Below are 27,690 nucleotides of genomic sequence, written 5' to 3'. Positions count from 1 at the left end.
ATGCCAGATGCATTTTAAAGTAAAACCAGTATAGCTATTGGCATGCTGTGGATAAGAAACATAAGGCTCAGTCATGGAAAGGATTGTTAATAATCTAGTTGTATAGGTACTGCATTACAAGCAGAAGAGCCCAGAACTAAGTCTAGCTTAGAAAGCTGCTAAAATGTGCTCCCTTAGTTCCAGAGACTGCAAATAAGTTTGAAGCAAAGCAAGTAACTTTATTCAGCCTGCTTGAAAGCAGATAGCAGGTAAAGGGAAGAGAAAGATATTGTGCCTCTGTTTCTCTTGCTTCCATTTTTTACCTTTTCCAAGCTGAGTCTTATGTTTGTATTCTCCTGGCTTCCTGCTGCTGTTGTGGTATCGTGGTTTAGCTCCAGTCAGCAACTAAGCCCCACACAGCTGCTTGCTCGCTCCCCCCACCCCAGTGGGATGGGGGAGAGAATCAGAAGAGCAGTAGTAAGAAAAACTGGTGGGTTGAGATAAGAACAGTTTAATTAAAGTAATAATAATATAATATAATGAAAAGCAAAATAACAAGAGAGAGGCAAAACCCAGGGGAAACAAAACCGTGATGCAACTGCTCACCACCTACCAGCTGAGGTCACCAGTCCCTGGGCCATGACCACTGCCACCCCTGGCCAGCTCCCCCCAGTTAATACCCTGGGCATGATGTCATGTGATACGGAATATCCCTGTGGCCAGTTTGGGTCAGCTGCCCTGGCTGTGCCTCCTCCCATCCTGACTTCTTGTGCACCTGGCAGAGCATGGGAAGCTGGAAAAGTACTTGACTAGTGTAAGTACTACTTGCAACAACTAAAACATCAGTGTATTATCAACATTATTTGCATACTAAATCCAAAACACCGCATGGTATAAGCTACAGTGAAGAAAATTAACTCTATCTCAGCCAAAGCCGTTACAAGTGGGTAAGACTTAGGAGGAGGGAACCAGGAATGAAGAGAAAATGCATGAATTGATCAATGGAGTCTCTTCCCAAAAATCGAACAGAACAAAAATAGAGTGGAGCAGCTACCCTTGCTCCTTTTCCAATTTAACGTGTAGGAGAGAGGTTATCATGGAGTATATTCATCCCCTCCTACTCAGCTCTGTCTTTGGCATGCCTATTTCTAACTAGCTGCTAGTCTTTTTCCTTTAAAAGAAAAGAATTCTGTATTAACATTTCTTAATTGAACGTTTTGAATTTGCAAACAAGTGGTATTGCTGGTTCTTTGATCTCCCGTTCCACCTTTTCTTTAGAAGTGCAGAATAGCCTCATGATATTAAGAAGGATTTTAATTTACCCCATTTGCATTGAACTTGACTGCATATGTGTACTGCCCACTTATTTTGACTAGTTCATATTTTATAAAGCTTACATTGAATCCTAACAGTTCTTCTAGACAGTACGAACAGTGTTTCCACATAGCCAGGTGGCTGACTAGTGCTAAGCATTTTACAAAAGGATGAAGATACAGTCCCTGATCCTTAAGAGTGTACATTAATCCTGTACAGACTGATCCATTTAGTTTAGTGGGCTTTGAAAGTCTTCTGTGGGAACTGAGCTGTGCCCCAGCTAGAAGTGCCTCTTCTTGTTAACTAGGGGCTACTATGGCTCCTTTGTGAATCTCTTTTGCTTTTTTATTACTTTTTTCCACCTTTGGGCCTATCTTGGTTTGGCTGTATAGATAAAGTTCTTTTTCTTCCCAGTTTCTATCTTTTAAGATATAGTTTATGTTTGAGTACTCTGACACTAGTGGAGTTCATGTAAAACAAATGAATAAAAATTCATTGTTGTTATCACATGAGATTCCCATGCTGTCGCTTCTGTGAAGGACTCCTGTGTTCTTCCGGTGTCCTTTGCTCACGCTTCTTGGGTCACAGCTCATGGTTTGGCCACTGCCTCATTTGACTTATTAAAAATTGTTTAACTTAAAGGGATAACTACTTAAGCCAGATCTGCTGCATTTGGAGTAGTAACGTAATCCAAATTTTATTTTTCATTGTATAATATCTAACTGTAGTCTTGGAAGCAGTGACTGTTGAATCGCTCCTCATTTTCTTCAGTACATTCCTATAAACACCTAGTAACATACTAATTTAACCTGTTTTGCCAGTGTCCAGCTCTTCTGAAGTTGATATTTACATGGTTTTGAATACTGTAATGTGGGGAATTCAACATCCATGTCTCCAGACAGTAAAATGTCTATCTGAAACTGCAGTGCAACCATTTTACTTTCAAAGGGCAGTGTATTTTAAGGGGTCTATTTCCAGCATACAGATGAGGGATCTTTTAAGATTTAAAACATTTAGCTAGCCTTTCTGCTTTTTCTCTAATGTTAGTAATAGTTTCCCGCAAGTAGTACTGCTTGCAATGTGAATAAATTAACCTTGAAAAATAATACAGCTACCAATTACCCTGTTTTGCATGCATGTCTCTATGGATTTCTCCTAATTTTGGCTGATTCATGTTGTTAAATTTCCAATTTTATTTTTTTAATGATCATTTCCAATATTGCAGTTGGTATTTTTCAGTCCTTTCAAAACTGCCAGAGGAAACAGATTTTGTTGTCTTTTGCTATTTGTATGGGAAAGGTTTTAATTAATTTCCATTTCTTGAACAAACTGAACTGTGTTTGATTTTTCTTTTTTCCGCCCCTTCTCTCTTCCCTGATATCTCTGCTGTGTCCATATACTCATTGGCCACCTTCTCTGCTGAATGGCATCTCTGAATGTGTTTCTGATTTTGCTGAGGTTATTTCTGATCCTCAACCACTCATTCTTATCCATCAAACAAGAAACATCTTTTGTTTGACATGTGGACAACATTCTTCTCCCCAGCAATATGTGCTTCATTTTCAGATTCAAGAGGCCTTAATCTTCTCTGTGGGTGGGGCTGGGGCTGGTCGTCAATAACTGTTTTTTAAAAATAAAGTGGTTTAAAGTCTCTTAATGTTTGGTTTTTATGTTTTTAAGATTACATTCAGTGTCCATACTGTCAAAGGAGATTTAATGAAAATGCAGCTGACAGGCATATCAATTTCTGTAAGGAGCAAGCAGCGCGTATTACTAATAAGGGGAAATTGGCAGCTGATACCAAAGGGAAGCTTCCTACTCGAACACAGGTAAACTACATTTTTCTTACTCAAGCTTGTTAAATAGTGTGTTGCTTTTAAATGCATTTAACTATTTTATTCTGTAATTTTATTTGTGCTAGACTGAAATTAGGCACTAAGCATGGAAGAGGTTTTTGCATTGTTATGAGAGTTGCAGAGATCCATAAATCAGATTGCAGCAGTTACAAAGCCAAAAACAGTCATGAATTTAATTCAGAGATTTGTGAAAAAGACAGGTAAGGGTAGCAGCAGGAAGCAGAGATGCAATAATTGTAAAGAAAGTTGAATTTTTGTTGTGTGAGTCTTCTGAATCCAATTCAAGACTGTTCATTAAGTGAACAAACAAAGGTACATGACTAAAGGACAACTGACAGCAATATTTTGGCTGACCAGAGACTTAGAGAAATTTGGGCATATTGAGGTAAGAGCTGCAGTAGTTAACTTACGATGGAAACAAATGAAGGATTAACGTGTAGTTGTGTTTTTATTGGGTGTAATGCTCTTTTTTCTGGAAGCCGTGAAGGGTTCAACAGACACAAATAGTTACTTAGTGATTCTTGCACTGTGTTCTGAATCAGTGCTGGGACTCGTTCAGAGCACATGGGTGAAAGTAAGATTTGAAAGACAAAAATGATCCTGCCCTTGACTATTCTTTTTAAAATTAACTGGTAATGGGGTGATAATGTTAAGCTCAAGAGCTGTAGAAAAGCGGAAAATACACAAAGATATACAGTTAAACAAAAAACCAGAACCACTGATTTAGATAGTCTTTCCTGCTAGTATTGTCTGGATGTATAAGAATGCAGACTAGTGGAAAGTATTTGCATGATACTGTACCAGAAACAGTTTACCTAGCAGGTCATCATTTTCTGTTCTCCCGTAGTACCTGAGATAACTACCTATTGAGTTTTATAGATAGTTTGATTTCATTGCTTAAATTTCTAGGTTGTATTTTGTTACAGTACAAACCTGCTGCAGTTAAGAAGATGCCTTCTGTAGGATCAGCACCGTCGTCATCATCACGCTTACCACAGCCAAGTGGTGTTAGCAAAACTGTTGTAGGTATGAAATGAATGTTATAAATTTTCCATTTCCTTTCTAAATATTAGCTCTCAAACTGTGCAGTAAAAGTAACAATTTTAATAGCTGGAAGGGTTTCTATGATATTGCCCAGTGATTTAAACTGATGAAATTAAAAAAAAAATAAATCATAGGAGTTCAGTGTTATGTGAGCGGATAAGATGGTATCTGGTTTTCATAGTACAATTTTTTTAATCAATGTTTTTGTGACCATATTATTTTAACTTACATATATGATGGCTATGCACTTTATTGTTGAAATTGGTATAGCAGTTTGTAAAAACTCAAAGTAAAGTTGGAGGGGCACTGATTGGCATCTATCCAGTAAGACTCTTGAGCACATAGGATTGTCTTCTGGTTTATATATTGGGTCAAAACAGTTGTGGTTTTTTTTCTGAATTGAACCTGCAAAATCATTCTGTGTGATAATGCATAATTGTATTGAATACTGATCTCTCACCTGAGATTTTTCCGTTGCTTAACTCTAATCTGTACGCTGAATATGATCATGAATTGGTGAAAATACACGGTCAAGCCACGTGTATTATAATTACGCAAACCCTGGTCTTATTCTGATTTCAGATATCATCAGATAGCAAACATGTTATGTTTGTACATATTTTGACATTCTAGGCTTTATTTCCTTTTTCTTTCTGAAGAAAGTAATTGAGATCCAGTGTGTTTTATTAGAACAGAACACTGTCTCAATTGCATATTTTCTGTAAATTTGTGGAAACATACTACTACTAGTATCTTGATGCTTTCATATCTTGATATTTCTAAAATTCTTGTTTTGAATTTTACAATTAAAAATATATAATGAATTATATCATTCAAGCAGCAAAATCTTACGTTTTCTGGTATTTCCGTGCTTGCTTTCAACTGCAAGGTGCCTCTTCAAGTAAAGCACTATCTTCATCTGGATCCAGTGGGAGCAAAATTCAGACATTATCACCAGCTCATAAAAACTCATTGGGAATGGTGAACCCACAAGCAGGGTAAGTTTCCATTTAATGTTGTCATTTATGCTTTATTTCATATTTTATGTTGTGCTAGTTCTAGAAGTCTCTGTGGTCTGCTTCACTTGCATTATTTTTCCTGTGAGCTTCAGAAGTGGTGTTTTGAATTTGTCCTTTATGTCTAAACATGATTAATATTTAAGGAACATTGGAGTAGGCAAAGATGCGTTTTCCAATGTTAAAATGGCAGCAAAGAAGGTGAAGTGAAAAAAACAGATATAAAACAGATTAAAATGTTATAGAATATGCAGAAGTGGCTGGAGCTAAAATTTTTTCCTTTGTAAAAGTGAAGAGACTTAAAAAAAAAAACAAAAAACGTTAGGCCTAATTTCTTGCAATTCTGGGAAATAAGAGGCCTCTGCCACAGACCATCAGCCAGTTGTGACAGAATCTTCCCTCTTAGCACAAAAGGATGGATACTTTAACTCTTCCCTTTCCTGTCTTAAAATACTCAAGGCATAACAAATGACTGAACACAAATATGGCAATGGAAACGAGTGCTCTGCAACAGCACAAGAAATAGTAGATACAGATTACTAGAGTTCAGCGAACATGCTGGTGTGATCAGGGCTGTTACTGGTAATTTTGCTGGGGGAGGTAGTCAGTGCACACTATCTCAGAGAAGAAATGTATGGAAGGGATTGAAGAAAAGTAGTGGAATTTTACAGAAGCTTGAGCAGCACCAAGGAGCACTGAGAAAACATAGAAGTCTTACAAGTTATACACAAGTATGAATTCTGTCATACCTCCCTCCTAACACCATGTAGCATGAGGATGCAGTTCTGTCCCTCCTTGCTCTACCCAATACTAAGTCTTTCAGACACATACTGGAGGCAGAATCTGAGGTTGTCAGAACTTTATTATTATTATTATTCCTGCCCCCCCCCGCCCCGCCCCAGCTGCTAATGTCCTAGTAGTCTTTGGTCTACAGGTCAGGTTCACTACTGTTTGTAAGCATCTGTGCTTCGATTGACAACAAATCCCACCCTCTGTTATTCGCTGACTGATTTCTATGTCACGTTTCTCCATTTTCACAAGTTGAATTAACATGTACTGATGAGTGGCAAACAAGTGGTTCTGTAAACCACAGTAAAAACGTCAGCTGAGATAATTTGAAGGCACGTTTCTGACCCCAGGGGTGAATCCCAGATGTCTGAGAAAGAAACTCTATCAACAGGAAAAAGCCTAACTGCAGCCCGTATTGGTTTGTGAAGGAGCACAGGTTTTGGTCTTCACTTCTTAACAAGGAAGTTCTATTTAATTTTACCAGTCAGTTGCTCACTGGACTTACTACTTTGTATTCTGTAGTCTTCCATTTTCTCTTCTGAAGCTTCGAAGGAGTCTTGCGACATGCCCAATAGCAGTTAATGTATGAAATGATACTTGCACAGGTTCTCTCTGTTCACACATGCCGTTAACCACAAATAAGTGACTTCTGGTTGGCACAGCTCTCAGGTAATGATCTCTGCTGAGAGGCAGTGAATGTTAGCCTGGCTTATAGTGTCACTTAATTGCCTGCACAGTTTCCAGTTTTTAAGAGTATGGGTGCAATAGGTGTGTTTCTGCCTGCAGTCCTTCTCACTTCTCTGTTTTAAAAAACTTGTGTTCTCTTCTTGTCTTTGCCAACCAGTCCTTATGATTTCTTGCTGGTCATATTAACCAGTTTTCTCACAGATGGCTGTTAAATATGTCTCTTGCCTAAGTGTTATACATGAGACCTAGAAATTCTTTCTTTTTCTTTTAGCTACTTTGCATTTACTTCTGAGAACAAGTTTGTCAGCAGTTATGTTGACGCAAAGAGGTGTAAGAGCAGTTACAACATGGAAGAGTTAGGTTGCTGGAATTGGTCACTAGTTATAATTTTGGCCTTAATCATCTCAGCCTTAGTATTGGGGTGTGAGGGGGAAATATGTAGGGTTCTGCTGAAATACCTACAAAATTGTATCAGAGCAGGGACGGACACACAGTCAACATCCTAAGTCAGAGAGTAAGAATTATTAATACTGTAGTAACACAGATATTAAAAATTAAAACATCTTATAATTTAGGCTAATTGCAGTAAAATTGCTTTTAAAAATTTATAAAAATAGTCTTCATTAGGATGACACAAGATGTATTTCTTTTATGTTTATGATTTAACCAGTAAAATGACAAGCCATAGCATGAGACCTGGGACTAATGCACCTGTCAGGCTGATCTCGTGCTATAAGATGTCACGGTCTTCCTTCTGATGTGTTAGTGAACTGATTTACCAAGCACAGCGTTGCACATGTATTGTTTTAAGAGCAGTCTTTCAAATGGAATACTAAGCGATCATGTGAATTTTTTTTTTTTTTTTTTTTTTTTGACCAGGTTAAATTCCAGTTTTTGCTATAAGAAGTAAGCTCCTGCAGTTCGCCCTAAGGCAAACTGTGATTTTTTTTTTCATTTTTTTGTTTGTTTTTGTGTGTGGTTTTTTTAGTGTTAGCGTTTGGGTTTTTTGTTTTTTAGGGGTTTTTACATATTACGTGAAACCTTCCATTTTTGCCTAAATTGTTTTAACTCCAGATTTGGCAGAGAGGTAGGGAGGCTTAATAGTAGAATTACAATTATATTGTGCTATATCAAGGATGAATTAATGTTTGGTGGGGATGCGGAATGTAATTGGACGCTGCTTTTTGTAGAATCATGGTACCTGTTCTCTGTAATGGATATGCTCAGGGGCAAGAACTGACTATCCAGCTATCACTAGCTAAAGTGATTAAAATATACAGGCATGCAGTTTCCCTCTTGCTCTGTAGGTGGCACTCTTGAACTGCTGCCTGAAACTTGAGAAAGGCGTATGAAGCAGTCCGTGCATTTGTGTTAATGGTGAGGGCTAAAACGAACTGAGTCTCGAAGTGTTTTATTCTGTAAAGGAAGCATTCTTGAACTTAACTTCATTTAAAGTTCAACCTCAGTATTGCAGTATAAGCAGAAATGTAACCAGATTTTATTAAGTCCCTTATTTTAAGTAATTTTTTGTATATTATTTCTTTTTTTATTTCAGTTCTCCTCTTCTGCTCCCCAAGTAAAGGACTACTGAGAGGGCACACCCCAGCATCATCAACAAAAAGCTAGATTAGTGCTAGTGAGGCTTACTTTGTACACGTAGATCAGGATGTTAGCTGAGCTCTGCTGTGAGAGTTTTCTTTTTCTGCCTGGTCAGAAAAGCAGAGCACAGCCAGTTATAAGTTTTAATGGAAGTCTAGTGTAAGGGCATCATTTCTGAGACCTAGAACAAGTGAGAGTGCAAGAGTAGCATGTGACTTTGTATAGTAGTCTGTAGGAAAACCTTCATTCACTTCCTTGAAAATGGGATTTCATCCTTTTGATGTTGAACTGGGAAAAGGGAAATTAATTCTATGTAAATTGTAGTTAGGCTTATATTTTGATAGCGAATTATGTTAAGATCCTAAGTTTAACACACTCACATTTCTTGAGGGGTAGGACAGTGCTAGTAAGCTATCAGAAGTAATCAGTTCTTCAGGAGAAAAAAACTGGGTAGGTGGTTCTTCCTGTCCTAAGGCTAAGCAAACAGGCAAACTCCACCCCCACATGCAAACTGTTCTCCTCACAGAACTTGACACCGCTGTTTGAGGCCAGCAAATCTTTTGAATGTACAGATTAATTGTTTCAGTTATGAACAGTATGTTTTTACTGGGACTTGGAAAATTATGTTATGTTTTTCAATAAGGCAAATGAACGCTTAGAAATTACATTGTCTTTTTGGTTTTGTTTTGGGGATAAAACATACTCTTTAATGTTAAGCTGACCAAAGTTATATCTCGTGGGAATCATCTGCTAGTGACACATCCAATATGTCTTACAGCTGAAATGCAATATGAATGGCACACCTAACCAGTGTCAGTAATTTTTAAATTCTACTTATAAATTTGCCTTTAGAAACATTATATTTTAATAATAGCTTGTTCCTTTCATTAAGGCTATAAGTTACACAGCTTTGTTCAGAGAAATGCAGGTAAATAAGAAGTTATCTTGATCTTTATATTTCAGAAGATTCTTATGATTGTGCTTTTTTTTTTAGTAGTACATGAAAGGGCTGTCAGCTCAGGGTTTTTTGGTTCTGTGTTTTAAGTGTGGAAGAATACTGTAGTTCTTTGTTTTGGCAGTATCGTGTCTGCTTCTAGGTTATTGTCTTTGGTATTGTTCACTGTATGTGCCTGGAGTTCACAGATTATGTCAATAAATTGTTAAAAGTTCAGAAAAGAGATAAGAAAGTCACAGTGGGTTGGAGTATGTGTCTTGTGGTGTCAAAGACCTCAGTCTTGCTTCTCAGTCCTTGGGAAATATGTAAAGAGTGTGTATTTGGTCAAACAGGAATTGATTAAGCATTTCCTGAGTTAATTAGTTTGAACTAGAACATCTGTTTGGGAGGAGGAATTGGAAGAGGAACTGTGGGGGAACTTATCTTAAAGCCTGCAGTATTTGGGGCTAAATTGTTAAGACTAGAATCTCAGTGTTGCCTGCCTTCATAATGAACGAACATCATTTAGCATTGCTGAGTTTTTGTTCCTATGGGGAGATTTCCTTTGATTCAAAGTTGTAATGTGGATTGCAAGGTTTACACCAGAAGCTTCTGAAAAAACTATGTTGCACACTTTAGAGGTCCTGTGGGCTTTAATATGATGTTATTGTAGGAATATGGAAAGTAGTATGATATGGTGTTGGAGATACACGAACCTTTTTTTAAGATATATTAAAAGCTCTACTGAAAATAATATGACATAATATTCCTTGACAGCAATTAGCTATTTAGTAATTTTCCTGGGATTTCTTTAGTTTGAGTTTATTAAGGTTGTATGAAAAGAGTCAGAAAACAACAGTAATTTTAAGAAATTATTTCTCTGTGTGTGTGTTTTGTTGGTTTCTTTGGTTGGGTTTTTTTTTGGTTTTTCAGTGTCTCCACCCCTTCCGTTATTGAGGTAGGGTTGGAGATATAATGGGCTTTTGCAGGTTTTACTGTATAATTTAGGATGATAAAAATGCAGAACTTTATTTGAAGACCTGATTTTTCTAATATAAGTTATGATTTCTCAAAAGCAACAATTCTCCTTATGATGATCTGTGGGAGGGATGGTGGTGTGTTTTATTTTGTGGGGTTAGTTGGGTGTTCTTTGGGGGTTTTTTTAATTAGTGTCTTTAAAATTTCATTTTTGGTTTATTCTTTTGGTATTAAAGCATTGCCTGTGTATAGTGCTGTCTATTGTGAGTGGGGTTTTTGCTATTAAAACAAAGTTGTTTTTCTTCCTGGCTTCCCTCTGTTCTTTTCTCATCTCCATAAAAGAAAAGAGAATGGAAGGCATTTTATTCTCTCTGGGCATGATGTTCAGCCTTTACCAAAAAAAAAAAGTGAAAAAGGAAAAATTTTCCTTCTTGCTAATTCTAAAGTTAAGGAGGCTTGTACTTACATATCTAGTATTTTCTAACATCTTAATAAAGTTACTATGACTTGTAATTATGAGCCTCCTTTTCTAGATGTGATAAGTTTGACATTTTGAAGGCTATTCTTAAAAGAAAAAAGGCCAAATGTGAGTATGCAGATTGTGAGGATAGCTGGCATTAGTTTTCTGTTTTGCTGAAAACAGAATTTTTAAAAAAATGCATTGGAAACTTAATCCAAATATAAGTGTACAAAATACTCTCTTTAAAGGAAGAACCACCCTTTTGTTTGCTGGATTATTATATTCAGATTGTAATTTTTTTAGTCAATGGAAATTCTTTGGGAATATAAGTATTTAGCTGTGAGTACTTTAATTTTCTTTTTTGCAATAACTTGAATAGCAATCTAGCAATCCCCTTATGAGTACCCTTTTATATATTTTAGTAGTAAGATGGACAAGTTAGGCCCACCATTGTGAACTGAAAGAGAGGTACAAAAGTTTTATGACACTGGTACAGAAACAGACAGTACCATCAAAAGACAAAATGAGTTGTTGCCTATAAAGAAGTAAGTATTATAAATCAGTGTGGTTATCTGTTTTGCAGAAATGTTTCTCCAAAGCATTGGAATAGTAAAAGCGTGACCTTGACAGACATCTGCTGCCCAGTATGTCTTCAATATAAAGGCTGTGGGAAAAGACTATATAATATAATTAGTATAAGTATCTGTGTCATGCTAGGTAAACAGCTTCATAGTAGGACAGGAAAGATGAAGGCGTTTTTCAAATTTAATTTCTTCTGCCACTGATTGATTATGGACTAAGAGTAATGAACTTAAATCTTTGTAAACTTGAGATAAAACTGCATTTGCATGATGTAAAGCTGAAGTAACCATTTAAGCCTGATAACTATACAAATATCTGCCTTATAGGCAAACGTTTAATGACAAAGTAGTTTTATTTTCTTAAAGTCAAATATTTATCTATCTCCTACTTCTGCAACATAGCTGTAGTGCTCCAAGAATGTAAGCAAGGCAGACTTTGTAATGAGAGGTCTTCTATTAAGTCCAGCTTATCTCATATAAAGACTTCTGAATATTCAGCAAGTTTAAGATCTGCGTTTGGAAGAAAGGGTATTCCAGTCTTTTAAAAAGGAAATAGGTACTATGTTGTAGTTAACCCTTTGATATAGTTTGGAAGATGCCAAATTCAAATGAGCTGATTCTTAATAAACAATACCTTAAAGCATATTGCAGAAGAGAAATTAGTAATGAATTATGTGGCACATATGTGGAATATAATGCTTTAAGTGGTAGAAATGTGTCTAAGTCTCTTAATGCTGTTTTAGTGTTGTAACCAGAGCTGAAGTATCTTTGAGACAGGGCCAGAACATTTGAACTTGGGTTTCTGAAGAAGCAAAAGGAACAAAATGGGGGGGGAGCTCTTTTTAGACAGACAGAATTTGTTGTTTTGGGTTTGTTTGGGTTGTTTGTTTTTTTTTGTTCCTTTGCATGTTTGTTTAGAGCTATAGATCCTGTGAACCATCAAAAATTAGGTCAGTTTTTCATTTTGTAATATATTACTGAGATTTTGAAAATTTGGCTTAGTGAGTTACTAAACGTGCTTACAATAGCCACTATCCATAGAGCAATGATTTGATTTTTCTTCTTGAGAAAACCTCTTGAATTCAGAGTATAGGCATGTTGCTGAATAAGGTTGTTCTTGTTAATGAATTAAATCTGCCTTCCTTGCAGGAGGTTATTCAAAATGTTATGTGCCGATAGCACTAGACAATGAGAATAGCTGCTAGACGTTGTTAAATCCAGCCTAGCAGTGTGGATGGTTACAGTTTATGGCAAAGGTTTCTGGACTTTGGCATGCTTGCCATTAGTCATAAGGAACTTACTGATGATTTTGCAGAGAACTATGAGCTGTTGTGGGTGACAGTGATAGCAGTCAAGAATATCTGAAAACGCCCTGTGTAGGAAGCGAGCTTGATATTTCAGTATTTTATGGCAAAATCCAGCCAAATTGTGAATGCACAAATAGAAAAAAGACAAGCTGTTTCTACAAATGTCTTTTGGTTTTTCGTTTTGCAAGCTGTACTGGACACCATACAAATCATGTTCTTAAGACACTGATATCTGGGAAGTTTCTCTGGTGTACACCTAGTATTAAAGATCAGGTGAATTTTGCAGAGTACCTGGTGGGATGAGAGTATATTATACATATTTTAGAGAATTGAACAGTTGGAATACAGGAGAGAATGGTGAACAATTCTTTTCCTGCTAATTTCTTTCAAATATCTAGGACTCCTAGCATTATGTTCAAAAATTATTGATTCAAATTACACCCTGAAGAGACTTCAGTTTAAGAAATTAATGCTGTTAGTTTTGAAAAAGTAGTATGCTGTTCCTAAGTTGAAAATCCAGAGAAAAGTGGGTCAGTAATACTTCTGAAAAATTTGTTTTAAATTACTTCGAGTTGTCTAAACAGGAATTGAGACACAGTTCTAGCCTTATCATCCCTGGTCCATGGTGACCTGTAACATTTCTGCATCTACAGCTGAATTTTGCTTGATATGCTTTTCTTGCCTTGATAACAAGAAAAGTAACGCCCCAGTATGCTCTATGCACTATTGAGCTCTAATGAATTTTGCTCAATTATAAGCAAAGGTCTGTCTTCAGTGTAAAACGAGTTGGGGAAAATTACACATGATTAAGTATTTCGCATCTGTGCTGTTGCGCGTACTTGTAACAGCGTAATTTAGGTTACATTTAGAACTTTTATCCTGAATTCTGTAACTTCTGAAAGACTGACATAAACTTCTAATACGTTTTAATTCTTATATAACTTCTGTATTGCTTTTCAGTCTGCACAGTATTTTTCTTAAAATAAAACTATCTTCAGAATCTCCTTGCTAAATAAGAGGGCAGACAGGAAAACTGATAGGAAAACTAACAGAGAAGGTTGGTGTTCCGCCCCCCAGCGAGCCAGAATCTCTCATGGTTCCATTCTACCTGTTGCACACAGAAGCTATTCTTGTTACCTGGATACTTTTGGATAGATACAGTTTCACTTGATTTAATCTTAAATTTAGTTCCTGATTTCCACTTCTGTGCTTAATCATTTGATCACTTTTCCACTGAAGTGTTTAAGTGATGGAAGGAGCTGAAAAGCCATCTTCAGCCTTCACTTGTAACGTGAAGGAAGAAATGTTTTATGCAACATGTCTAAAATTCAGGAGTTGTTACATTGTTGCTCAGTTGCGTCAGCATCGTTTGAAATTACTGGAGTTGAATGCATTTCCTTTGAAAATACTTTGAAAACCAAACCAAGACGAAATTGTTCATAATTCTGAAGGGAGCAGTTAGGTTCATCTGAAGGGAAGATAAAAAAAAAAATAATCACTTTTGGGTTTTTGTTGCTGATTGGGCTTGTGGTGACTAGTTTTTAAAATGGAGTTTTGTTTTAATTTTTTTTTTTTGATGTCCATGAGTCAGTCCCAACTTAATTTTCATTTCTGCATCGGTGCTCAAGAATGAGAACAGAGAAACTTGGTGGGTCATGCACATGATGTCATAGTCACTGAAGTTGCCAAAGAAGAAGAAATCCCAGTGAATGGTAATTCTTTTGAGCAATGACAAAAAATTCTGTCTTTGGTCACTGATGATAAAAGGATGCCCTTCCTATCTCTTTTTCTTAGTGATACTCAGATTTTTCAGGGGATTCTGATGTTTCTCTACTCATTAAAGCAAACAGTGAGATGTCCTGTATGTTTAGGATGGGCTATTCATTGCATACTGGCTTCTCATAAAACCCATGAGTCTTGAGGAAAGCAGCTTTCACAGCTATGTGACCATAGTATTGACGCCAACTTCTAGAACATTGTGACAGCTATAGAAAAATCAGACCCTAATGCCCAGTTGAATAGACTTTCTTTCCTTTCCTTCTTTTATTTATATTTATAAATATAATATTTATGCTTTGAAGAAGAAGGATCTACAGCATTATCTGAGAAGTATGCATCCTAAAGTCTGTGGCTATGAAGAGAAAAGTCTTGTGACTCACTTCTATAGTGGTCATAAATTATTGAGAATATGGAATCCTTTCTACATTTTTTTGAACTGTTAAGACATGCAGTCAGCTGCTCTCTATTTCTCTGAAAGCTCTGCTAGACCTTACAAGTGACTTGTAAGTCTGTCAAGTAGATATTATAACATACTAAACAACCAGTAGCGCAGGATCTACCTGTATTTTGGTGTGATAGCAAGTGAAACACATGAACTGAAGGGACTTGCTGTTCTGTTTATATTGTAAGATTCAAGTCATATTCAGTCTGAACCATGCAAGTTCATGCTGAAGCTCTTCTGTCTGTAGGAAATAAGTTATATTTTTCATACAAATAATTGATGTGGGGATTGTTGAACTAATTTTTTTATATAACTTGTAAATGCATATTCTTGTGTATTTGTGTGTATATATAAATAATCAGATATTTATTCTGTTTTAGAGGTGCAACAAAAACACGGACATCAACCCCTCCTAGTGTGGCAAGAACCATGAGCACGGGTGCTCTAACCAGCAAAAGAAAAACTAGCAACTCAGACAGTTACTCAAGGTAGCTTTAACTTTGTGAATTTTGTCAGCAATAGAACCTTCATTAAATGGGAGTAATTATTACAAAAGAAGTTGGGGAAAATATTGTTTTCTGCAGTTAATAGGTAACTCATGATAAATATTATTTGGCATGTTTAAGTTACTCAATGTATTTTGCGTATTTATCATCTAACAGAACACCTTTGTCATCAGCTGTCTCGGATGTATACGGAAGACAGTGTTAGAAATGCCAAAAATCTCTTAGGAGCTGTTGAAAAAATAAGTGAATGGGTCTTTCAAATGGGAAGTGAGTGGTTCGGTTGATATTTCATTCATTTGCGTGCTAAGCACACCAGTCATCTGTTAGACAACTTTGAAAGGGTAGGGTAAAAATTGTATTGCTGTCTTTGCCTTTCTTGTTTTGACAAGCTACGTTTCCAGTTTTCAAACACTCCAGTTTATCTAACTAGTGAATCAAATATTTGATCCTGCTATCCTAAAATTTTGCTATTTTTTGTTTTCTTGCAGGGAAGGTGGGTATCTGGAAATAAATAGGGGAGTCTGGGTAGAGTTATAAGGTATACCGCTGAAAATAAATAGGAAGTGGAAGCATGAAAAAGCTAGTAACGGTAGCTGTAATTCACTGCAAGGATTAGAATTGTGCATGAAGTTATACTGAACTGAGTTACAGAGAATGTTCTTTATCTGGGGATTTTCAGGTCCGACAGTAAAATTGGGTATGACGGTGGAGACTACCCATCCTCAGTCAATGGAGGAAGTTCAAAAAGCAGCGAAGGAAATTCACCTGTACAACTGTCAAAGTTCTGCCATGAATGTGGAACAAGGTATCCAGTGGAATGGGCAAAGTTTTGCTGTGAGTGTGGAATTCGAAGAATGGTAGTGTGAACACATCCTCAAAAGCAAAAAGAAAATGAGAAATTGGAAGCGTCTGCTATGTACTGCTGCATGGAAAGCTAGAGCACTCCTTCCAGTTAGACTTCATGCTGCAAACCTGTTGAAACATCATATTGTAATTTTGAGTGCAATCTTCTGGTTACACACTTATTTATAAACAAATATATACACTGTATATAAAAATAGCAGGTACCTAAAACTGTGCCATTCAAGGAAATACTCTTTAATCTCTGTTGGAAATATTTAAAATTAAGGTAAAAGTGTGCTAAGTAACTTAGGTAGCAGAAGTGGTTCAATGTTATTTTTCTTGTAAATCCTACTAGATAAACCATTATTTAAATGACTTATTTAGGATAATATTTACCCACAGGGAACTAGCCATAAAGAACTTGAGCTTCAAAATTTTCTCTGTGGAGGCATTTCCTTTGTATGTGACAGTAACATAGATGCTTTGTTCTAAGTGAAAACAAAATGAACAACTCCTTATAAATTTCTAGTTAAAAGTGCAAACAGTCTGAATCCCTTTAAACTCTTGAATAGTAATATCCTGGTTGGGCTTTCCAGTTACTTCCTAGGATTTTTAAAGAATCAAAGTGGAAAAACTACCTGACAATTCTGTTCACATTTAAGAAGAAAAGCGAGATCTTTTTTTGGCTTTCCGTGTTCTGTTTTCCAATAAGAACATGCTCATATTTTTATGTATAAGGACAAATATGGTATCATCATTTTATTAAGTTCCTGTTGTTCAGAAATACCTGTCTTCCTCCTCCTGTGTTCCACCATGACTACCTTATCTAAAAGTGTTGTGCTTTTTGTCTTTAAAGGTTTCCAAAGGTGCCACTCCTTTTTTTTCCTCTTCCCTCATTTCCTGAAGGAGGGACAAAAGTCTATGCTTATCCTACCTAAATGCTGAACGCTTAGTTTGAAAACAGCCTTCTTGATATATCCAATACAAAAAGAGTTCCAGAAAAATATATGTTGTTAGAGCAGTAGAAGTTGATGTAAATAGTGACTGTTTTTTATTCTTACTCCTGTGCAAATAGCACAGCTTAGATACAAGTGCATAACGGAGTAACTGTGCTCCATGTGTTTATGTATTAATACCTTACATGGTTTTTTTTTTAATTTTGTATATTCTTGGGATCTGAACAGCAGCCTCTTGTAGTTGGAACAGGCTTCACATTAATTCGTTTGGAAGAAGGGTCAGATCCTGGAAGCTGTTGTTATTTTAATATCCTGTGTAATTAAAAAAAAAATCACAAGCTGAATCACTTAACTTGTATCTGAATGTAGTAATTTGTTTTGTGAAGTTTTGCTTTGAAGTACTGGCACCATCTTAGTTATGCGTGAAAGAACAATCCAAGAGAACTTAATTGTGCCTTTCCCACAATAAATACAGTCTTTTTGTCAGAAATGGTTACTTTCAGCTCACAAACACCACTAGTATCCATTCACATAATTTCTTTGTAGGGTATGCAAAATATAATGTACTGTTTCATGATAGTATTATAATCATTGTTTGCATTCCCCAAACTTGTGATTACTATCAGTGGGGGCCAATTTTGAAGAAAGCATGATTGAAGAAAAGCATCTGCAAAGCAGGTACCAGTCTTGGAGGGTGAGAGATTTGAGAGACTTGATGTAGTCACGTTGCAGGCCACAAACTATTGATGTTTTAGAATTAGTTCAATGGTGTGGAATTGTCTTACACTTTTTATACAAAATTATTTTTAGAAATTATCCTTCATTCAGTGTAGTCTTGTTTTATTATAATTTGCGTAAGCTGGCTACTGTGCATGGTGAGATGGATGGCTAGTAATGATAGTTAGAACTGACAAATCTTAGCCAAATTATGTTCTAGGTGGTTTAGGTTCTAGGGTCCGTATTTTGAACATTCATATGTGTACCTGGAAAAATGGGAATCCTGCATTCTTTGCGTAGATAAACCTACTTTAGAAAATTTGTCCTGGACTTGGGTCATGGAGGTCTGCAGACTGAATTACTGCAAGTTGAGAGTCCATCAGCAAAGATACAAGTCTGGAATAGGTTTGATCAGTTAGTGAATCTACTGAGGAATCAATTCCTTTGACTTGATGAATTTCGAGGTGGTTTTTTTTTGCTGGAAAAATGCATTTTACCATTTATTGAAAATGCTTTCTACAAAGGGATAGTTTAATAAGGAAATAAATACCTTCCCGGTTTTTCAGGATTGCTGTTAACTGCAGAAAAAAACATGTTGACTGTTTCTCCTTTGAATTGTAGGTGGCAGGTTTCCTAGTTTCAAATCAATCTGCATACAGTTACCACAATTTCTGCTTGTTGAGCTGTTTGTGTAATTCTTTGCTTCCAATGCAGCATTTAGTATATTTCTCGAGTGACACGTCATTTGATTTGTACATCTATGATTTATAGCAAGAACTAGACAGGGGATTAACCTGAACCAAGAGAAGAATTTTTAACAGATTTCCTGAACTTTTAATTCGGCCTTACAAGGTGGTCTAGTGAAACATAAATGATTGTTGGTGGTAACATTGGATAACGTGTATGCATTTGAATCTACAATAAATATAAGCAGACAATGAAAATAAAATGACTATGCAGTTTAGTACTGTGTAGTGAGACTATCAGAGGCCTAGTATATTTCCTTCATCAACTGGTTTTGTAACTGAATGACACAGGTTCCCAAAGTCTCTGATGTTACAGACCGTAGACTGTATTATACAAGTTATCAGCGCAGATCGCTGTAATTCCATCTCAATGGAATGTTTGCTAGGAAATAGTAGATTTGTTTTCATAATGCACCTGCAAAACTGCATATGGGAAACAAATTTATTATTTTTAAAGAAAAACTGCTAAGGGAGATGGACTCTGAGTTTTGAATCTTTAGGTTAATCACATGTGTCAGGAAGTTCTTGAATTTAATTTGTTAAAAGCCTAGGTCCAAACTGTCTTGCCCTAGCCCCCCCCCCCCCCCCCCCCCCATGCCTTGATTTTCATGGGAGGAAAAACATGGATACATACACTGAAAGGGGAGTATTCCAAATTTTCTCAAGAATCAAAATATTGGTAACTGCAAAGATAAAACCCCTAGATGAACTGTGCACCACTGATGCACTTCGCTGATGAGTCTAAACTTAGCTAGTGTCATCTTAGGGATGTCTCGTTGACAGATATTTAACTTAAAAGCCTAAATTCCTTAGAGTTCAAGTATAAAATAAGGATTATATAATTACTCCATTTAGCGTCTGTCCTTACGGATGTGTGTGTGTGTGCATGTGTGCATATATATAGGGTATGCATGTGAGCACATGTGTTTTGTGAGAACTCATAAGTTGTACAAATGTAAAAAGTTGTTTGGCTCAAGCAGAGCTGATACAAAACAGGAATGAATGCTACCAGAGGATTGTGATGCCTCAGAGAGTAGACTAATGTTATTACTGTCCACTTAAAGTGAAGTTTATTGATGTGATTGTTCTAATGATTTCTACAGCAATGTCTGACCCTATGACACTTACCTTTCCTCTCTGCCAGTATATCTTCCTAATGTGCAAAAGTCAAAGGTAAAATTCCATATAAAGAAAAAAGGAGAAGGTGGGTTTTGAAGTCTAGCCCAAGGCTGTTTGCATTCCCATTCTGCTTTTGTGAATATCTGTTATACAGGGGACATCTCTGCCAGAAGGGAGCTCAGGATCATTGGAACTATACTGATATAAGTACAGTGGAGTTATAGAAAATACCAGCTTCAGTAGTAAAAACAGCATAGCTTAAAGCTTTATCTTTATATGATATATCTTACACAGGTTTATATTTATGCGTGGTACTCACACACTAGGTAGTTTCAGAACTGGAATCTCTACATACACAGCAACTGAAGTATATGGTTATATAGGTAATCATACACTCAGTCTTGCACACCACGCCAGGGAAGTGGGCGTGGGGAAGTGCTTTACCACCATTTCACCTTCTACCTTTCATGTGAACATTTAGGCAGAATTTTTCAAATTTGCCAAAGAGACTCGAAGAGCCATCAAACTCCCTCGAGTGGATTTGAAAAGCTCAGCCCGAAGGGTTCGGTGGCCAGGAAGGAGCCCGTGGCATGTGGGGAGCTCTCCATGGTGCTCCGGACACTGAACCGGGTCTTGCAGTGCTGCAGGCAGCGCCTGCTCGGGCTCTTCCACACAGGCGGCGGGTAGTGAGGTTCACAGGCTAGTAACTCCAAAATATATGTTAAGATCTGACCCAGTCTTCAAGTGGCATGGAAGCTCTCTGTCATCTGAGAGATACTAGCTCGTGATTCACCATTGCAACTGAGAGTTAGTGCCTGAAATGTCATGTGCAAAGAGAACGGTTTCACAATGCACGCTTGTCAAGTCAGCGGAAGGAGGTATGACTGCAGTAGTTTAAACGCTAATAAACAAGGCATGTAGCAGTGCCCATTGGTGTAGGCGATGTAATTAGCCTGAGTATAAAATGAAATGGTATTGTCTATGTATTGCAAAGTTCTCAAGAATTGCTAGTTTCCATCACAAAGACTTAATATGTGTGCAAATAACAAATGTGTTACAAGGTGTTTTTTTAATCTTGGCTGACAAATTTGTGTTTTGCAAGAGCACTTTTTGCTATTTTAATTCTTTTCAGTTTGACTAAGCTATGGATAACTGTATGGGTTGTATGACAGGGTAGAATTTTCATCGTTGGTGAAATTGGTTTTGGTGACTCTGGTGAAAATAGTTTTATTGCCTTTCAAGTACAGCTCATTCCAACTTGTGATGGTTCTGTTGCTGGTTTGTTTGTTTTTTCTTTCTTTCATCCAGCTTCCTGCATAAGGTTTGTTACTTAATTGTGGTGTTGGAAGAAATGTTAGCTGAAAGATCCTCTAGCTGTATTCAGCAGTTACTTGGTTGATATTTTTCCAATATTCGCAATATAAGACATTACTCTTGCATACTAGTTCAGTGGGGGTTTTTTGTTGTTATGTCGTTCCAGAATACACATTTCTGGAGGATCCTTCTTAGCTCTATTCCATTTCATGTTGCCAGAAAACAGCCTATACAGATTAATTAAGAGTTCTAATCTAACCAATTAGCGTTTCCTCTTTACAAAAATAATCAGTAGGGAAATTACATTTCTCCAATGGGAACATTAGCTTTTGAGTCAGCAAATCAAATATTCAGTTTAAATGTAGCTGAATATTGAACTTAAACCATGCCCTACTGTCTAGAACTTACCATAGTTTTATATTTATATTTGGATTTCTGGCAGAAGCGTGAATGGATTTGGGTCTGATCCGTAAAGTGCTGAATATTCTATGACTGTTACAATACCTGCTTTATATGATTGCTCTAACTCTTGGTGTTCATCCTTCATATGATACTCAGAATGTATCTTCATAAGTTTATTGATGTTCCATGTTTTTTAATTAAGTGTTCATTCATGTGTTTGAGGTGATTAATTTTGTCAGCCTTGCATTTATTATGTTTGCCTTGCCCCGAGTACAATGAATATTTGTGTTTGTGACCATCTAGTGGTGGTTTGGTTTTGGTTTGGTTTTTTTCCCAGAATTCCTGGGTTTGTTTGTATCTTATTTGGTATATTCTGTTTATTTTAGTGTCAGTTCTGATTTAATAAATGTAAATCAACTTCTAATACTAATTTGCCACTTGTTAACAATAAAGCAGTTATGCCAATAAAACTTTGATGCACACATCTCTGTAGCTAAATGTGAAATTGTTTTAAATAAAATAGTGTAGGGATAGGTAACATCATTTCAACCTTATGAATATTGTGATGTCTTTGGTCTCAAGTACACCAGACCTCATGGGAGGACCATCCACTGTCTTCTAGTGACTGGGAGAGGGCCACTTAGTTATTGTTTTCAAAGGATAGGGTTTTTTTTTTATTGACTTGTGGGAGGAGATTTGGATTCCTCTCATTCCTTGAAAAATACTCTATACCAGCTATTTAAATGTGTGATCTGCTTATATGAACTCTGTATCTCTTCTTTTTTCCAACTAATGGTGAGTTTAGTTTATATTAAGCCTATCGCTGTGATATGTGTAGTAAATAATTATTTTCTTAATAAGGTTGTAAGGTATAACAAGACCTAAGCTTCATCTGGGTTTGTCCTTCATGAGGTTAGAGCACTGTTTTGTTGATGAAATAATTAAGCAGGAAAAAAAGCAGAAGTTATATTTTTCCTGTAAAGCTCACTTTTATGTGAGCAGAGATTGTAACAAGGGTTTGGGTTCCTTATTTTTTTGGCTAAATATGGATGAGTAGAGACTAGTTCCTCTTTTCTTTCCTCTTTTTCAGGGAAAGTTCCTCCTATTGGGCTCTTTTATTTACTTCACCACACCCTCTTCAGAGGAAGGCAGAAACACTTTTTTCCCTTCATTCTGGGTGAAATTTATTTATGCGCTAAGAGTCTGTGAAATCTCTTGTCACTGCTGAGATTCCATGACATTACTCATATTGGCTTCCTCTTTATTCTAGTTCACCATGAACCATTTCAGACAGCAGGAGAAAGGAAAAAAAAAAAAACCAAAAACCCAAAACACAAGTAATTGGGAGTTTAGTTTATATAAAGCCTATCACTGTGATACCTTCAGTAAATAATTATTTTCTTTTTTTTTTAATAAGGCTGTAAGGTATAATACACCCTCCTTCCCCCAATAAAAACTAAGTAGTTGCTGAATGAAATCTATCATAAAGCCTCTCTTGCTCATTACAAAGCTTCAGAGATGGGACTGGAAGGAAATGTATAACCAGCCAGGAGAGGTTTATTCCTGCATCTTTAGCTAAAGAACTACAGCTGTAAATGCCTGTTTGACAGTGTAAAATGAGATTTGAATGTTCTTTTCCAGTGGCCTTCCTTGATCAGGCTTCCTAAACACTAGAAATTCTTCTCATTATAAACCACAGAGCACCTAATTCATTCTTGCTGTTAGAAATGTGCAACACAGGGGTTAGCCACCCCTTTCTGCCCTCCCATAATCCCTTGCAACAAGTGTCCTAAAGTTCTTTTTACTAATTTAAATACCAGAGTTGTTTTCCCTTGACACCTTCCCATAAATTCCATGTATTTCTAAATCATGGGTTTGACCTACTCATATTCCTCCTTCACTGTGGCCAAATAAATAAATATATAAATGAAAGTGGCAGGGAGGTAGGGGTGGTGGCGATACCCTGCAAGGTTTTCATCCCTTTGCCTGTTCCTGCAGAGCAGTTTATTGTTGTCACATTTGTAATTTCAGGAGATACCAGAGAAGGTTCTTAAATGGAAGAAACAAAGAGCACAAGTCACTGTGTTTAGCAGTTAGTCTTTGCATGTAAGCAGTGACTCAGGAAATTTGGCAACAAGAAACAGGCAGGCAGGATATTTATTAGGAGAACCAATCAGAAAAAAACCCTGCAATTTCATAATAATATTTTAAATCTTTGCTCTGAATCTAACCTTGGTCTTTTCCTCAGTATAGACCTGAAACTGCTTGATTTGCTGCAAGATACAAGTTATGGGCTGCTGCTTAAGCCATTTTAAGCTGACTGAACTTCCAGTTTTGTAGTAGCTAATATTGCATCTGTGTGTTGTTTTTTTTCTTATAAGTCTCACTGACCTTTCCTTGCCAAGTGGTTATTAGGAAATAGATCTTGGCTTTCAACTGTTCCTGAAATTTTTTTTTAAAAAAAAGCAACTGTTTTTGTCTGAGACAAATTTAATCCTCAGTCTCCTGGGACTTGTTTCAGTAGAAGGGATTTCCAGAGAAGTCCTTACAATAGTGGCTACATTCTCTTCCTGCAGTATGAAAATATTGGGTGTGGTGCAGCAGTTTGCGTGGCAGTTTGTGGAGGCAGGGTGTGGGTGCAGGCGCAGTCACCCTCCTGGCTCTGAAGGGTAACTCCACTAGTGGTCATCACCCTGCCAGGAGAGGCCCTACCTATAATTTCCACTTGCCTGAAAGCCGTTGCCAGCAGGAATGTGGTGACCCAGATGGAGCTCCCATGCAAACACACAGCTGTCCAGGTCTCTGGCTGCAGGGAGTGCCTGAGCCTGGCACTCGTACCACAGGGCAGCAGAGTCAACAGCTGCTGGCGGTGTGACCGGGTGGCAGAGCTGAAGGAGGGAGTGGAAAGGTTAGGGAGTACCAGGGAACGTGAGAGGGAGATAGATTGGAGAGCTGCACCCTACCATCCCTGAGGCCAAGGCAGCAGCTGGAGGCTCCACAAGAAGCAGAGGATCCCCTACCCTTTGCTGCCAAGCAGAAGGAGGGGACCTAAGAGACAGGGTGGGGATGGAAATGGGTCCCTGCTCAGGGCAGCAGGCACATTCCCTCCTGGCCTCCCTCGCCTTCCCAGCTGCACTTGCACAACAGATACAGGGCTCTGGAACTTGAGGGCCAGGCAAATGAAATAGGTGAAGGTCCATCCAGGGAGTTGCCCAGGGAGTCAGTCAGCCCCATGCATTATGGCTACCTCTTAATAAGAAAAGTAACTGTTGTAGGCAATTCCCTTCTGAGGGGGACAGATGGCCCAATAAGCCGACCAGACCCATCCCACAGGAAAATCTGGTGCCTCCCTGGGGCCCAGGTTAAAGACATCACTACAAAACTCCCTGGTCTGCTACAGGCCTCCGGTTATCTGCTATTGGTTATGCAAGTTGGCAGTGATGAGGTTGCGGAGAGAAGTCCAAGTGTGATCAAAAGGGACTTCAGGGCACTGGGGCGGCTGGTAGCATTTTCCTCAATCCCACCAGTGGGAATACTGAAGAATACCGAAAGGAACAGGAAAACTTGATGACCGTGTGGCTCAGAGGCTGGTGCCATCGGTGGAATTTTGGGTTTTTTTGATCATGGGGAGGTTTACACAACACCGGGCCTGCTGGAGGCAGATGGAGTTCAGCTGTCTCAAAGGCGTAAAGGGATTCTCCCTCATGAGTTGGTGGGGCTCATGGAGAGGGCTTTAAACTAGGTTCAAAGGGGAAAGGGGATGTAACCAGGCTCACTAGAGAGGAGCCTAGGGGTGGCATGCCAAGGTTGGGGGTGAAATCGATAGCCCAGCTCAAGTGCACCTACACCAATGCACGCAGCATGGGCAACAAACAGGAGCTGGAAGCCCTTGTGCAGAGGGATAGCTATGACTTAGTCACCGTCACAGAAACATGGCGGGATGACTCTTATGACTGGAGTGCTGCAACGGATGGCTATGAGCTCTTCAGAGAGATAGGCAAGAAAGGAGAGGCAGTGGGCTGGCTCTGTATGTTAAGGAGTGTTTTGCTTGTATAGAGCTCAATGATTGTGATGATAAGGCCGAGTGCTTATGGGTAAGGACAAGGAGGAAGGCCAATAAGGCAGTAATCCTGCTGGGGGTCTGTTATAGACCACCCAGCCAGAATGAAGAGGTAGACGAAGTGTTCTACAAGTGGCTGGCAGAAGTCTTACAATCCTTAGCCCTTGTTCTCATGGGGGACTTCAACTTCTGGGCATCTGCTGGAAATACAACAACAGCAGAGAAGAAACAGTCTAGGAAGTTCCTGGAGTGTGTGGGAGATAACTTCCTGATGCAGCTGGTAAGTGAGCCTACCTGGGGAGGTGCCTTGCTTGACCTCCTGTTCACAAAGAGAGAAGGACTGGTGGGAGATGTGGTGGTCGGAGGCTGTCTTGGGCTTAGTGACCACAATATGATAGAGTTCTCAATTCTTGGCGAAGCAAGAAGAGGGGTCAGTAGAACCACTACCACGGACTTCCGGAGGAGAGACTTTAGCCTGTTCAGGGCACTGGTTGGGAGAGTCCCTTGGGAGGCAGTCCTGAAGGGCAAAGGGGTCCAGGAAGGCTGGGCTTTCTGCAGGAAGGAAGTCTTAAAGTTGCAGGAGGAGGCGGTCCCCATGTGCCGTAAGACAAACTGGCAGGGAAGGTGACTGGCCTGGCTGAACAGGGAGCTTTTACTGGCACTCAGGAGAAGAAGGAGAGTTTACCACTTTTGGAGGAAGGGGCAGGCAACTCAAGAAGAGTACAGGGTCATCCAGAGAGAAAATTAGAAAGGCAAAATCCAATTAGAACTCAGTCTGGCCACCATTGTAAGGGTTAATAAAAAATAACAAAAGGAAGGCTAAGGAGAATCTCCATCCTTTATTGGATGCTGCAGGGAACATCGCTGCCAAAGATGAGGAAAAGGCTGAGGTACTTAATGCCTTCTTTGCCTTAGTCTTTAACAGTCAGACCAGATATCCCCAGGGTATTCAGCCCCCTGAGCAGAATAAACTCCCCATAATGCAAGAGGAAGCAGTTTACGACCTGCTGAACCACCTGGACACTCACAAGTCTATGGGGCCAGATCAGATCCACCCAAGACTACTCAGGGAGCTGTCAGAAGAGCTCACCAAGCCACTCTCCATCATTTATCAGCAGTCCTGGTTAACAGGGGAGGTCCCAGATGACTGGAGTCTTGCTGATGTGATGCCCATCTACAAGACGGGCCAGAAGGAGGATCCAGGGAATTACAGGCCTGTCAGCCTGACCTTGGTACAAGGGAAGATTATGGAGCGATACATCTTGAGTGAGCTCACCAGGCATGTGCAGGACAACCAGGGGATCAGGCCCAGCCAGCATGGCTTCATGAAAGGCAGGTCCTGACTGACTAACTTGATCTCTGGCCAGCCTGTTCCAATACCTGACCACTCTTTCAGTAAAGGTATTTTTCCAAATATCTAATCTAAACCTCATCTGATGCAGCTTGAGGCCATTTCCTCTCGTCCTATCTCTAGTAACTTGCCCAGAGAGGTGGTGGAGTCACCATCCCTGGAGGTGTTCAAAAACCGTGTAGATGTGGCACTTTAGGGCATGGTTTAGGAGGCATGGTGGTGTTGGGTTGATGGTGGGACCTCATGATCCTAGAGGTCTTTTCCAACCTTAATGATTCTATGATTCTGGGAAATCTGTTTCCCTGTAGTATTACATAAAAGAGTTACAGATCGGGTTTGGGTTTCTTTATTTCTTCAGTGTTTGGAGTTAAAACTGCAATCTCTTACATCAAGAACTAAAGAGAATATGCAGCAGCCTCAATGACAGTTCTACAAAGATACTACTTCTACCTCACAAAGTCTCTTCACCACAAATAGGTGGGGGAGTTGGAGAGATTGTATTCCAGGAAAGCGTAAGAGTATGTTTGCTTTACTCTTAACCTCTTCACTCACCATTAGCAGTAGGGCACGCTGAGTTTCATGGATTCACTACAGCAGATCTTATTCCAGTCAAAGAAGATCTATACAGTCCTTTGCAGCACAACCCACCATTTATTTCAGGTCTTTGTTCTGAATACCAAAAATTTTTCAGAGTAGTTCCACGGAAAACTTCTTTTAACACAGATAAAACAATCTATGTTACCTTAGTCTGAACCGGGAAATAACAGACTGACTTAACTAAAGATTTCCCAAAGTATTTAGTCCAAGGCAGGTACCTGGTATGGAGTATTTACCTAAACTGGCCAGGTTACAAGCAACTAAGAAATAGGTATTTTGTTCTGGAAAGTCCCAAGCAGCTGGTGGTTATGGTA

General features: G+C 38.4%; 1 protein-coding gene across 1 annotated transcript in view; it reads left to right on the top strand.

Moving 5' to 3' along the window:
- ZC2HC1A (zinc finger C2HC-type containing 1A) overlaps positions 1-21,852 on the top strand; it is a 40,145-nt gene extending 18,293 nt beyond the window's left edge. The window contains exons 5-9 of the mRNA XM_064442507.1: positions 2,974-3,122; positions 4,076-4,175; positions 5,083-5,191; positions 15,146-15,253; positions 15,951-21,852. Coding sequence (XP_064298577.1) covers positions 2,974-3,122; positions 4,076-4,175; positions 5,083-5,191; positions 15,146-15,253; positions 15,951-16,137 — 653 coding nt within the window. The 3' untranslated portion in view covers positions 16,138-21,852. The remainder of the gene's footprint in view (positions 1-2,973; positions 3,123-4,075; positions 4,176-5,082; positions 5,192-15,145; positions 15,254-15,950) is intronic.
- Positions 21,853-27,690: the final 5,838 nt, after the last annotated feature.

The sequence above is a fragment of the Phalacrocorax carbo genome, chromosome 2 (genome assembly GCF_963921805.1).
Source record: "Phalacrocorax carbo chromosome 2, bPhaCar2.1, whole genome shotgun sequence".
NCBI lineage: Eukaryota > Metazoa > Chordata > Aves > Suliformes > Phalacrocoracidae > Phalacrocorax > Phalacrocorax carbo.
This window is presented reverse-complemented; position numbering and strand designations above follow the sequence as displayed.